This window comes from Oncorhynchus masou, chromosome 13 (assembly GCF_036934945.1).
Source record: "Oncorhynchus masou masou isolate Uvic2021 chromosome 13, UVic_Omas_1.1, whole genome shotgun sequence".
In the NCBI taxonomy this organism is placed as follows: Eukaryota; Metazoa; Chordata; class Actinopteri; order Salmoniformes; family Salmonidae; genus Oncorhynchus; species Oncorhynchus masou.
In genome coordinates this window covers 44,032,191-44,045,250 of record NC_088224.1, presented here as the reverse complement: position 1 = coordinate 44,045,250, position 13,060 = coordinate 44,032,191, and the positions used below count along the sequence as shown (strand labels likewise).

The 13,060-nt window shown below is 46.7% G+C and overlaps 1 protein-coding gene across 1 annotated transcript in view; it reads left to right on the top strand.

Moving 5' to 3' along the window:
• Nucleotides 1–13,060, top strand: part of LOC135552397 (dolichyl-diphosphooligosaccharide--protein glycosyltransferase subunit STT3B) — a 97,368-nt gene that overhangs the window by 66,261 nt on the left and 18,047 nt on the right. Inside the window, exons 5-6 of the mRNA XM_064983980.1 lie at nucleotides 7,329–7,428; nucleotides 8,682–8,780. Of these exons, the coding sequence (XP_064840052.1) occupies nucleotides 7,329–7,428; nucleotides 8,682–8,780 (199 nt within the window). The remainder of the gene's footprint in view (nucleotides 1–7,328; nucleotides 7,429–8,681; nucleotides 8,781–13,060) is intronic.

The following is a 13,060-nucleotide window of genomic DNA, read 5'->3' as shown; positions in this document are numbered from 1 at the left end:
GTACAGAAACCCAGCCTAAAACCCCAAACAGCAAGCAATGCAGGTGTAGAAGCACGGTGGCTAGGAAAAACTCCCTAGAAAAGCCAAAACCTAGGAAGAAACCTAGAGAGGAACCAGGCTATGTGGGGTGGCCAGTCCTCTTCTGGCTGTGCCGGGTAGAGATTATAACAGAACATGGCCAAGATGTTCAAATGTTCATAAATGACCAGCATGGTCGAATAATAATAAGGCAGAACAGTTGAAACTGGAGCAGCAGCACGGCCAGGTGGACTGGGGACAGCAAGGAGTCATCATGTCAAGTAGTCCTGGGGCATGGTCCTAGGGCCGCGGTTCAGTTGAAACTGGAGCAGCAGCACGGCCAGGTGGACTGGGGACAGCAAGGAGTCATCATGTCAGGTAGTCCTGGGGCATGGTCCTAGGGCTCAGGTCCTCCGAGAGAGAGAAGGAGAGAATTAGAGAACGCACACTTAGATTCACACAGGACACCGAATTGGACAGGAGAAGTACTCCAGATATAACAAACTGACCCCAGCCCCCGACACATAAACTACTGCAGCATAAATACTGAAGGCTGAGACAGGAGGGGTCAGGAGACACTGTGGCCCCACCCGAGGACACCCCGGACAGGGCCAAACAGGAAGGATATAACCCCACCCACTATGCCAAAGCACAGCCCCCACACCACTGGAGGGATATCTTCAACCACCAACTTACCATCCTGAGACAAAGCTGAGTATAGCCCGCAAAGATCTCCGCCACGGCACAACCCAAGGGGGGCGCCAACCCAGACAGGATGACCACATCAGTGAATCAACCCACTCAGGTGACGCACCCCCTCAGGGACGGCATGAGAGAGCCCCAGCAAGCCAGTGACTCAGCCCCTGTAATAGGGTTAGAGGCAGAGAATCCCAGTGGAAAGAGGGGAACCGGCCAGGCAGAGACAGCAAGGGTGGTTCGTTGCTCCAGAGCCTTTCCGTTCACCTTCCCACTCCTGGGCCAGACTACACTCAATCATATGACCCACTGAAGAGATGAGTCTTCAGTAAAGACTTAAAGGTTGAGACCGAGTTTGCGTCTCTGACATGGGTAGGCAGACCGTTCCATAAAAATGGAGCTCTATAGGAGAAAGCCCTGCCTCCAGCTGTTTGCTTAGAAATTCTAGGGACAATTAGGAGGCCTGCGTCTTGTGACCGTAGCGTACGTGTAGGTATGTACGGCAGGACCAAATCAGAGAGATAGGTAGGAGCAAGCCCATGCAATGCTTTGTAGGTTAGCAGTAAAACCTTGAAATCAGCCCTTGCTTTGACAGGAAGCCAGTGTAGGGAGGCTAGCACTGGAGTAATATGATCAAATTTTTTGGTTCTAGTCAGGATTCTAGCAGCCGTATTTAGCACTAACTGAAGTTTATTTAGTGCTTTATCCGGGTAGCCGGAAAGTAGAGCATTGCAGTAGTCCAACCTAGAAGCGACAAAAGCATGGACCAATTTTTCTGCATCATTTTTGGACAGAAAGTTTCTGATTTTTGCAATGTTACGTAGATGGAAAAAAGCTGTCCTTGAAATGGTCTTGATATGTTCTTCAAAAGAGAGATCAGGGTCCAGAGTAACGCCGAGGTCCTTCACAGTTTTATTTGAGATGACTGTACAACCATTAAGATTAATTGTCAGATTCAACAGAAGATCTCTTTGTTTCTTGGGACCTAGAACAAGCATCTCTGTTTTATCCGAGTTTAAAAGTAGAAAGTTTGCTGCCATCCACTTCCTTATGTCTGAAACACATGCTTCTAGCGAGGGCAATTGTGGGGCTTCACCATGTTTCATTGAAATGTACAGCTGTGTATCATCCGCATAGCAGTGAAAGTTAACATTATGTTTTCGAATAACATCCCCAAGAGGTAAAATATATAGTGAAAACAACAGCGGTCCTAAAACGGAACCTTGAGGAACACCGAAATTTACAGTTGATTTGTCAGAGGACAAACCATCCACAGAGACAAACTGATATCTTTCCGACAGATAAGATCTAAACCAGGCCAGAACTTGACCGTGTAGACCAATTTGGGTTTCCAATCTCTCCAAAAGAATGTGGTGATCGATGGTATCAAAAGCAGCACTAAGGTCTAGGAGCACGAGGACAGATGCAGAGCCTCGGTCCGATGCCATTAAAATGTCATTTACCACCTTCACAAGTGCCGTCTCAGTGCTATGATGGGGTCTAAAACCAGACTGAAGCATTTCATATACATTGTTTGTCTTCAGGAAGGCAGTGAGTTGCTGAGCAACAGCCTTTTCTAAGATTTTTGAGAGGAATGGAAGATTCGATATAGGCCGATAGTTTTTTATATTTTCTGGGTCAAGGTTTGGCTTTTTCAAGAGAGGCTTTATTACTGCCACTTTTAGTGAGTTTGGTACACATCCGGTGGATAGAGAGCCGTTTATTATGTTCAACATAGGAGGGCCAAGCACAGGAAGCAGCTCTTTCAGTAGTTTAGTTGGAATAGGGTCCAGTAAGCAGCTTGAAGGTTTAGAGGCCATGATTATTTTCATCATTGTGTCAAGAGATATAGTACTAAAACACTTGAGCGTCTCTCTTGATCCTAGGTCCACGCAGATTCCCAGGATCCAAGCTCCTGCAGGAAGAGAGAAGGCGGAAGCCTCTAATGACCACATTTGAAGAGCAGGGAGATTTTCCACTGAGAAACCACTGCAATTGTATAAGCCCCTCATTCTGTATGTCTCACTCGTACGCCTCCAGAGATCTGGAGTGTGATAATATTTTGGCTTCCCCCGCTCTATGTTTCTGACTAGAAGGAGTACAGCTACGATCGGAATTTACTTTTTCGTAGCAGGTTAGCGGAGCATACGCAGAAGGTTTCTATAATTAGGTCCGGAGAAGCATTAGGGTTACGGTTAGCTAAAATGCTCTCCTGACTTGCTACAAAAAGTCACTTTCGGTCACAGCTGTACTCCCTCTAGTCACAACCACGCTCTACCCATCCTCCCACCAACATCCTTCTGTGGTCTGAACCCTGACTGATGCCTCTCCTGTTGCAGGGTTTGTTTGCAACACGGCAAGCCTGTATCTCCCTTGTGGCTTGCAGGTGCAGCCCGCCATGCTGCAATATCTATCCCTCTACCTCTTCTTCCCATCCCGCTGTTCATTAAGGATACTCACCAATGAGGCTTAATCGAAGATGACACATGTGCGATGGCCAGCAAGAGATTCCGTGCTCAGCTCTGTCCTAATCAGCCCGGGGGAGGGAGAGAAGAAGCTCAGTTGAGATGTCATGATGGACAAGAACTGCAAAAAGCACTACTGTGAGATGCATGACATTCGATCTCTCCTGGGAGAGATCTTGTGTTCCCTAAGTTCCTGTGACGGCTCACTCCTATCTTGACAGCAGCCCCCTTCTCCCGCCCTCAAGTTATTTTCCCTCATAAAGTATTTATGAGGTTCTCAGCAGCACATGTCAGCTCTTCAGGTGATTGTTTGTAAGATGTCCTGCGTTCTAGAGGTTATTATTAGTCAAGCAATGATCACAACTCTTGAGTCCCTTTTTACAGTGGAAAAATCGATCGATCTTTGCAGCGTTGCGGCCTACCTCCCCAGGCCCCACCTGACTTTCATCAAAACAACTTTCTCCCACAGCCCCAGTTTATCTTCTCCACTAATGCCGTCTCATACCCCCGTTGGTGACCAACAGCATCTCCGGTTATTCTGTTTCCAGCATCCTACCCCCCGCAGAGGTGCCTGAGCCTCTTCAGCCCCCTTCTGAGCCAATCTAGCCCCATAGCAAGACCCCTACCCTCCCGTTTACCACTACAATACCCTCCGTCTCCCTATGCTTCTTCATAGTGGCCCCTGGGTGGCCACATAAGCAGTGGAGTGTGGGTAAAGATAATGGCTAAAGTCTAGGCTCTAACGGTGTCTGGTTCTTTGCTGACCCCATTATGACTGCAATAAGACCTGTCCATTAGGGTCACTGGGCCAAATGCTAGCTTGAGGTGCACACACTAACAGGTTAGCATTGGGCCCATAGGAAGCCCTAACATACCTGTAACAGCCCTTCCTCCTGTGTGTATTGTAACCTACAGAAACAGTTCTTCCTCATTCAAATCAAATTGTAATACAACCCGTGTAGACCTTAAAGTGAAATGCTTACTTACAAGCCCTTAACCAACAATGCTGTTTTAAGAAAAATACGTGAAAAATAGGTAAGAAAAAAAAAAAAAAAAAAAAAAACGAACAAAGAGCAGCAGTAAAATAACAATAGCAATGCTATATACAGGAGGTACCGGTACAGCGTCAATATGCGGGGGCACCGGGTAGCCGAGGTAATATGTACATTAGGTAGAGTTGAAGTTACTATGCATAGATAATAAATAGAATAGCAGCGTAAACGAGGGGGAAGGGGGCAATGCAAATAGTCTGGGTGGCCATTTTATTAGATGTTGAGCAGTCTTATGGCTTGGGGGTAGAAGCTGTTGGGAAGCCTTTTGGACCTAGACTTGGCGCTCCGGTACCATTTGCCGTGTGGTAGCAGAGTGAACAGTCTGACTAGGGTGGCTGGAGTCTTTGACAATTTTTAGGGCCTTCCTCTGACACCACATGGTAAAGAGGTCCTGGATGGCAGGAAGCTTGGCCCCAGTGATGTAGTGCCTTGCAGTCGTAGGCCGAGCAGTTGCCATACCAGGCAGTGATGCAACCAGTCAGGATGCTCTCGATGGTGCAGCTGTAGAACTTTGAGGACCCATGCCAAATCTTTTGTCTCTGAGGGGAATAGGTTTTGTCGTGCCCTCTTCATGACTATCTTATTGTGCTTGGACCATGATACTTTGTTGGTGATGTGGACACCAAGGAACTGAGCCTCTTCAGCCCCGCCGATGAGAATGGGGGTGTGCTCGGTCCTCCTTTTCCTGTAGTCCACAATCATCTCTTTTGTCTTGATCACGTTGAGGGAGAGGTTGTTGTACTGGCACCACACGGCCAGGTCTCTTACCACCTCCCTATAGGCTGTCTCAACGTTGTCGGTGATCAGGCCTACCACTGTTGTCATAAGCAAACTTAATGATGGAGTCGTGCCTGACCGTGCTGTCAGGAGTGGACTGAGCACGCACCCCTGAGGGCCCCCCGTGTTGAGGATCAGCATGGAGGATGTGTTGTTACCTACCCTTATCACCTGGAGGCGGCCCGTCGAAGTCCAGGATCCAGTTGCAGACAGAGCTCTTTAGTCCCAGGGTCCTTAGCTTAGTGATGAGCATTGAGGGCACTATGGTGTACGCTAAGCAGTAGTCAATTCTCACATAGGTGTTCCTTTTGTCCAGGTGAGAAAGGGCAGTGTGGAGTCCAATAGAGATTGCATCATCTGGGGCGGTATGCAAATTAGAGTGGTTTCTGGGATAATGGTGGCAATGTGGGCCATGACTGACCTTTCAAATCACTTCGTGGCTACAGACGTGAGTGCTATGGGTCTATCTAAGCAGGTTACCTTGGTGTTCTTGGGCACAAGGACTATGGTGGTCCTCTCTGACAGGGAGAGGTTGAAAATGTCAGTGGAGACACTTGCCAGTTGGTCAACGCATGCTTGTGTATGCGGCCTGGTAATCTGTCTGGCTCTGCGGCCTTGTGAATGTTGACCTGTTTAAAGGTCTTACATCGGCTACGGAGAGCGTGATCACACAGTCGTTCAGAACAGCTGATGTTCCCATGCATGCATCAGTGTTGCATGCCTCGAAGCGAGCATAGAAGTTATTTAGCTCATCTGGGAGCCTCGTGTCACTTGGCAGCTTTCGGTTGTGCTTCCCTTTGTTGTCTGTAATAGTTTGCAAGCCCTGCCACATCCGACGAGCGTCAGAGCTGGTGTAGTACGACTCAATCTTAGTCCTGTTATTGTCGCTTTGCCTGTTTGATGGTTCGTCAGAGGGCATAGTGGGATTTCTTATTTCATTGTATTGTAAAGGAAGCTACTCCAAGGACAAGTGCTCTTCTCAGAACTACTGTCACACCATTGCATGAAAGCCTTACAGGGATGTCACTTGGATGTTTCAATACCCCCAAGTGATGTTATGAGGATGAAGGATGATCAGGGAATCTACTAACTACATTATCTCCAGCGTATAACGTTCCTGATAGTTATTATTGCCGGAAGGATATTTGCTTGACTATATCCTAGCGGCCTAACCAGGAAAAACATTGTTTCGATCAAGGTTTTTCTCAAGGGAAGTGTGATCAGTTTTCAATGAAAACATTGGTTTTGTTTGTTTCTTTAATTTAGGACTGAGCTATATTGATAACCGCATTGTTTACTCTTACAGGCATATTGATTGTGTGCGCACCATCTCTTTCAGCTACCTCACTGTCTCTGAGCAGACTTTTGTTTTGGTGGTAATCAAGGTATTTTGTGGTAGGTGGTTGAGTTTTGGACTGTACTCTCCTCAAAGAATCTCAGCCTCCAGAATATTGCTGCCTGCTTATTTGACCCTCAAAACCATGGGGGGGGGGTTGTAATGCAGAAAAGGTTTCTCTCAATCACATGCATCTTTCTCTCAAACACACACACAACGGCGAGGTCATTAGCAGTAGATTTGCGAGATGTTTTGTCAAATTACGCTCAAATTAAGTTCCGGAGGCTGCGGGATGTGACCCTCAGAGCGAGACACTGGCCTCACTTTCTCCTCAACAACACCCCCCCCCCCCAGCACTTCCTCTGGGTTGGTGTTGTTTTCAATTAGCAACCTCATCTCTCACAGAACTGCTGTGTCCAAAAAAAAGAGTAGTCTCTGTTTTCATACGGTTCAGCTGTACCTAATTAGCTCATACCATCTAAAGCTAAAGATACAAATGGCTGTGAAAAGGTAATTACATTTAACCACTCCAGAAGGAACTTGAGGCGATTTATCTCCTTCTAGGGTGACTCTTGTTTTTTGTAATTAAGGGTAATTGCAAAACTTATTTTAACCATAGATGAGTGACTTGTGAATGCAGTGTGTGATTGTGTGGCTAAGCAGGTTTGTGTCAGTTTGAGCATTTATCCCAAAAGGCGGTCCTAAACAGAGGATGAAACATTTTACTACTATCCCTCGCCGTCTGTGCTCTGTACCCCCTACACAGTGTGATTTTCAATGGAGCCGTTTGAAGTACTGCAGCTGACGTTTTTGTAGAGTGTTCTATAAGCCCCTCTGTTTCACACCGCGTCTCTCTGACATTGTTGCTGCATAAGTTCATGGCGCTTTTAAAGTTGAAGCATTTTACTTCAGTCATAGCGTTAAATTGGATTTGAATTGGTTTTATATGGTGCCACTGCAAATGTCCATGTATTACTGTTGCAGGTGTCAGCATGGGGAGGATATGTCTTCATCATCAACCTGATCCCGCTGCATGTGTTTGTGCTCCTGCTCATGCAGCGCTACAGCAAGAGGGTCTATATCGGTGAGTGACCACAACCCCCTCTTCATAGGTTCCACCTCCGTCACTCGGTCGCGTCATGCCATGGTTATGAACGTTCTCAAGCCGAAATCTTCATCAGCGCTCATTGATGATGCATTGAGTAGAATGTTCAGTTGGGCATCAGTAAAAAAATAAAGTTCAAAACAATATTGTGACGAAACATGCAACCCCTGAAATATGACTGCAAACCTTATCTATCTGCTAATGAGATGTGACCGCACCTGTTTTCCTCTAACCACTAACACCGGTTTGCTCTTTTGAATGCAACTGCATGGGGGGCTTAGTTATTCTGAATTTGACTGCGAGACAGCACATTGCAGAAATGCTGCAGCATCGTAAGCGGTACATATTTAGCTGAGCTGAAGGAACAGCAGGCTAGCTGGGTCAAGATAAATGGTCTTGCATCAGTTACTCTTGATTGTCCATATTACTCACAGTAAACAGTACCCCATTCTTGGGTGATTTGAAAATAAATGACGACCCTATTTAAAGAGGGCCTCGACCCCGCTGTACTCAATCTCTCTGCATTTTCCACAACAAAGGATTCCACCCTTCGACAATAACCATTTGTTAATGCAGACTATCTTTGCATTGTTGTGAGACATGTATGGCTTTGCATAGTTATTCAAGCAACCATCTTGTGCAAGGTCTTGCTCCTTAAAGTGCTTCATAACCATCTCGTTTTGATCCAGTTTTAACCTTCCTCCTTCATCTACAATAGAGAAAGGTCTTCTAAAAACTAGATGCCTTTTTGGCATCGGAGCTTGCCACAATGGGAGTCCCTCTTGACCAAAAATGCAGTTCTATTTCACACAGTTCATTACTTAGCTCCATCAGTCAACAGGCGAAAATGAATCATAGTCGGGAGTGCTCAGGGCTAGTCACAGCCACTTAAAAAAGCTCCAGTGTTCTGGAACGTATCAAATCTTAATTAGGGCACACTACTTAGAATCAGCCCCCCCCAGCTACAAAGGTGGGAGTTCTACTGCCGGCACATGTTAGGGCCCCCGCTGCACTTTTCTTTTCCCACGTCTATGTAAATTACTTCAGATAAGACGTTAATTGTATTTACGCCAACTCAGGAGTTGCATTGCGAAAATCAATTCACAAGAAATACCTCTAACTGAAGTGATAGTGGGTATTGAATAGAACAGTATCTGTGTTTGACCTTTTTTGTTTGATCTCATCTCTCTCTCGATCCCTTTTCTTTGTCTGTTTCTCTCTTTCTCCCTCAGCTTACAGCACTTTCTACATTGTGGGTCTGGTGCTATCCATGCAGATCCCCTTTGTGGGCTTCCAGCCAATCAGAACCAGTGAGCACACGGCGGCAGCAGGTAAGCCTCGCCACTGTTTGTTTGTCTCCTGAGCGCACAAAAGGACTCGCCATTAGACGCACACCGCTTTTCAATATAACCAGGTATGTCTCGTTGAGATCTATTTTTCAACCGACACCTTGGGCCATGACCAAGCAGTTGTGTTCTCTTGAATGGGCAGCGCCTTCACTATTTCGTTGATCCAATTACGAGATACAGCTTTGGATTACCGATAGATAGGCCTAGTGCACGGTTCTGACTCTGTCTGCCTGGTGTCCGACCTGCCTAAACTGTACCCCTCCCCTCGCTTTGAAAGATGCACGTTTGTTTTTGTTCTCGGCAGTACAGCAACAAATCTGTCGTGCAGAATCGAATCTTGACCCCAAGAAGCTACGTGCAAGGGGTTGAGGAATCAATTATTTTGGAGTCGACTCCACTACGTCATCGCTAAGTTGGAAAATTGGAAGAAAAAGGTCAGAGTCCTGTATGGCAATACTTTGCAAGTTAAATGAGAAGGTGATGAAATGCAAACTGCGAGGTGTAATATAGGTACAGTATTTGTAGTACAAGTGCTTAACCATCTGAAAGGGACTCATTGTGAGACCCAAGCCATTGCTGTCAGCAGCACAGCTGCATTGTGAATTAATGTGGAATTTTTCTTATCGTTTTATCGGAGAGACACTTTTCTGTCCCTCTGTTTTGAACATTAAGAAATTGTCCATTTGCCAACATCCCTAGTAACAGGACTACATGGCTCTACAGCATCCATTTCAGCTTCCTCTTAGTCTAATGTAGCTTCAGTCTGATTTCTGATGTGGTATTTGTTACGAGGGTGAACAGGGCAGCACAGCATGTCAGCGTCATGGGCTTTGAGGAAGGCACCAAGGCTCTCTCAAAGGATGGGCTTGTTTGGTGTCGGGCAACAGCTGCTCGTAACATCTGGCGGCGTGTCTACAGCAGCAGAGTGACGGGCGTTGTTAGTGTCACCCGCTCTCTGGGTTCTGGAGGAGTTATGACCTTGGAATGCTCCCGGGGGGTCGGAACTTGGAAGTGCTCCTCTGTTTTGCTTAGAGGACGGAAGTAAGTGAAAAGGGGTCTGTTCAATCAGTAGTTCCACAAGAGAGGGACACCAGAGAAAAAAAACAGATCCCATTTAGCCTGAACTGTTCCTGTTATTCAAATATTTAAAATAATAATATTTAACCAGGTGGGCCAGTTGAGAACACGTTCTCATTTACAACTGTGACCTGGCCAAGATAAAGCAAAGCGGTGCGACCGAGTTACACATGGGATAAACAAACACAATAGAAAAATCTTTATATAGTGTGTGCCAATGTACTAAGATTAGGGAGGTATGGCAATAAATAGGCCATAGTGGCGAAATAATTACAATTTAGCATTAACACTGGAGAGATAGATGTGCAGATGATGATGTGCAAGTAGCTCCCACGCTGAGGTCTGTCCAACGCTGGTCCGACCAAGCTGACTCCACACTCCAAGACTGCTTCCATCACGTGGACTGGGACATGTTTCGTATTGCGTCAAATAACAACATTGACGAATACGCTGATTCGGTGTGCGAGTTCATTAGAATGTGCGTTGAAGATGTCGTTCCCATAGCAACGATTAAAACATTCCCTAACCAGAAACCTTGGATTGATGGCAGCATTCGCGTGAAACTGAAAGCGTGAACCACTGCTTTCAATCAGGGCAAGGTGTCTGGTAACATGACTGAATACAAACAATGCAGCTATTCCCTCCATAAGGCTATCAAACAAGCTAAGCGTCAGTACAGAGACAAAGTAGAATCCCAATTCAACGGCTCAGACACGAGGCATGTGGCAGGGTCTACAGTCAATCACGGACTACAGGAAGAAATCCAGCCCAGTCACGGACCAGGATGTCTTGCTCCCAGGCAGACTAAATAACTTTTTTGCCCGCTTTGAGGACAATACAGTGCCACTGACACGGCCTGCAACACAAACATGCGGACTCTCCTTCACTGCAGCCGAGGTGAGTAAAACATTTAAACGTGTTAATCCTCACAAGGCTGCAGGCCCAGACGGCATCCCCAGCCGTGCCCTCAGAGCATGCGCAGACCAGCTGGCTGGTGTGTTTACGGACATATTCAATCAATCCCTATACCAGTCTGCTGTTCCCACATGCTTCAAGAGGGCCACCATTGTTCCTGTTCCCAAGAAAGCTAAGGTAACTGAGCTAAACGACTACCGCCCCGTAGCACTCACTTCCGTCATCATGAAGTGCTTTGAGAGACTAGTCAAGGACCATATCACCTCCACCCTACCTGACACCCTAGACCTACTCCAATTTGCTTACCGCTCAAATAGGTCCACAGACGATGCAATCTCAACCACACTGCCCTAACCCATCTGGACAAGAGGAATACCTATGTGAGAATGCTGTTCATCGACTACAGCTCGGCATTCAACACCATAGTACCCTCCAAGCTCGTCATCAAGCTCGAGACCCTGGGTCTCGACCCCGCCCTGTGCAACTGGGTACTGGACTTCCTGACGGGCCGCCCCAGGTGGTGAGGGTAGGTAACAACATCTCCTCCCTGCTGATCCTCAACACTGGGGCCCCACAAGGGTGCGTTCTGAGCCCTCTCCTGTACTCCCTGTTCACCCACGACTGCGTGGCCACGCACGCCTCCAACTCAATCATCAAGTTTGCGGACGACACAACAGTGGTAGGCTTGATTACCAACAACGACGAGACGGCCTACAGGGAGGAGGTGAGGGCCCTCGGAGTGTGGTGCCAGGAAAATAACCTCACACTCAACGTCAACAAAACTAAGGAGATGATTGTGGACTTCAGGAAACAGCAGAGGGAACACCCCCCTATCCACATCGATGGAACAGTAGTGGAGAGAGTAGTTTTAAGTTCCTCGGCATACACATCACAGACAAACTGAATTGGTCCACTCACACAGACAGCATCGTGAAGAAGGCGCAGCAGCGCCTCTTCAACCTCAGGAGGCTGAAGAAATTCGGCTTGTCACCAAAAGCACTCACAAACTTCTACAGGTGCACAATCGAGAGCATCCTGGCGGGCTGTATCACCGCCTGGTACGGCAACTGCTCCGCCCTCAACCGCAAGGCTCTCCAGAGGGTAGTGAGGTCTGCACAACGCATCACCGGGGGCAAACTACCTGCCCTCCAGGACACCTACACCACCCGATGTTACAGGAAGGCCATACAGATCATCAAGGACATCAACCACCCGAGCCACTGCCTGTTCACCCCGCTATCATCCAGAAGGCGAGGTCAGTACAGGTGCATCAAAGCTGGGACCGAGAGACTGAAAAACAGCTTCTATCTCAAGGCCATCAGACTGTTAAACAGCCACCACTAACATTGAGTGGCTGCTGCCAACACACTGACACTGACTCAACTCCAGCCACTTTAATAATGGGAATTGATGGGAAATGATGTAAATCTATCACTAGCCACTTTAAACAATGCTACCTTATATAATGTTACTTACCCTACATTACTCATCTCATATGCATACGTATATACTGTACTCTATATCATCGACTGCATACTTATGTAATACATGTATCACTAGCCACTTTAACTATGCTACTTTGTTTACATACTCATCTCATATGTATATACTGTACTCGATACCATCTACTGTATCTTGCCTATGCTGCTCTGTACCATCACTCATTCATATATCCTTATGTACATATTCTTTATCCCCTTACACTGTGTATAAGACAGTAGTTTAGGAATTGTTAGTTAGATTACTTGTTGGTTATTACTACATTGTCGGAACTAGAAGCACAAGCATTTCGCTACACTCGCATTAACATCTGCTAACCATGTGTATGTGACAAATAAAATTTGATTTGATTTGACATAGAGATACTGGGGTGCAAAAGTCAATAACAATATGGGGTTGAGGTAGTTGGGTGTGCTATTTACAGATGGGCTGTGTACAAGTTCACTGACAGCTGATAGTTAGTGAGGGAAATGTAAGTCTCCAGCTTCAGAGATTTTTGCAATTCGTTCCAGTCATTGGCAGCAGAGAACTGGCCAAAGGAGGAGTTGGCTTTGGGGATGACCATTGAAATATACCTGCTGGAGTGCATGCTATGGGTGGGTGTTGCTGTGGTGACCAATGAGCTGAGTTAAGGCAGTGCTTTACCTAGCAAAGACTTATAGATGACCTGGAGCCAGTGGGTTTGGTGACGAATATGAAGAGAGGGCCAGCCAATGAGAGCATACAGGTCGCAGTGGTGGGTAGGTGACAACAGATGGCACTGTCATAGA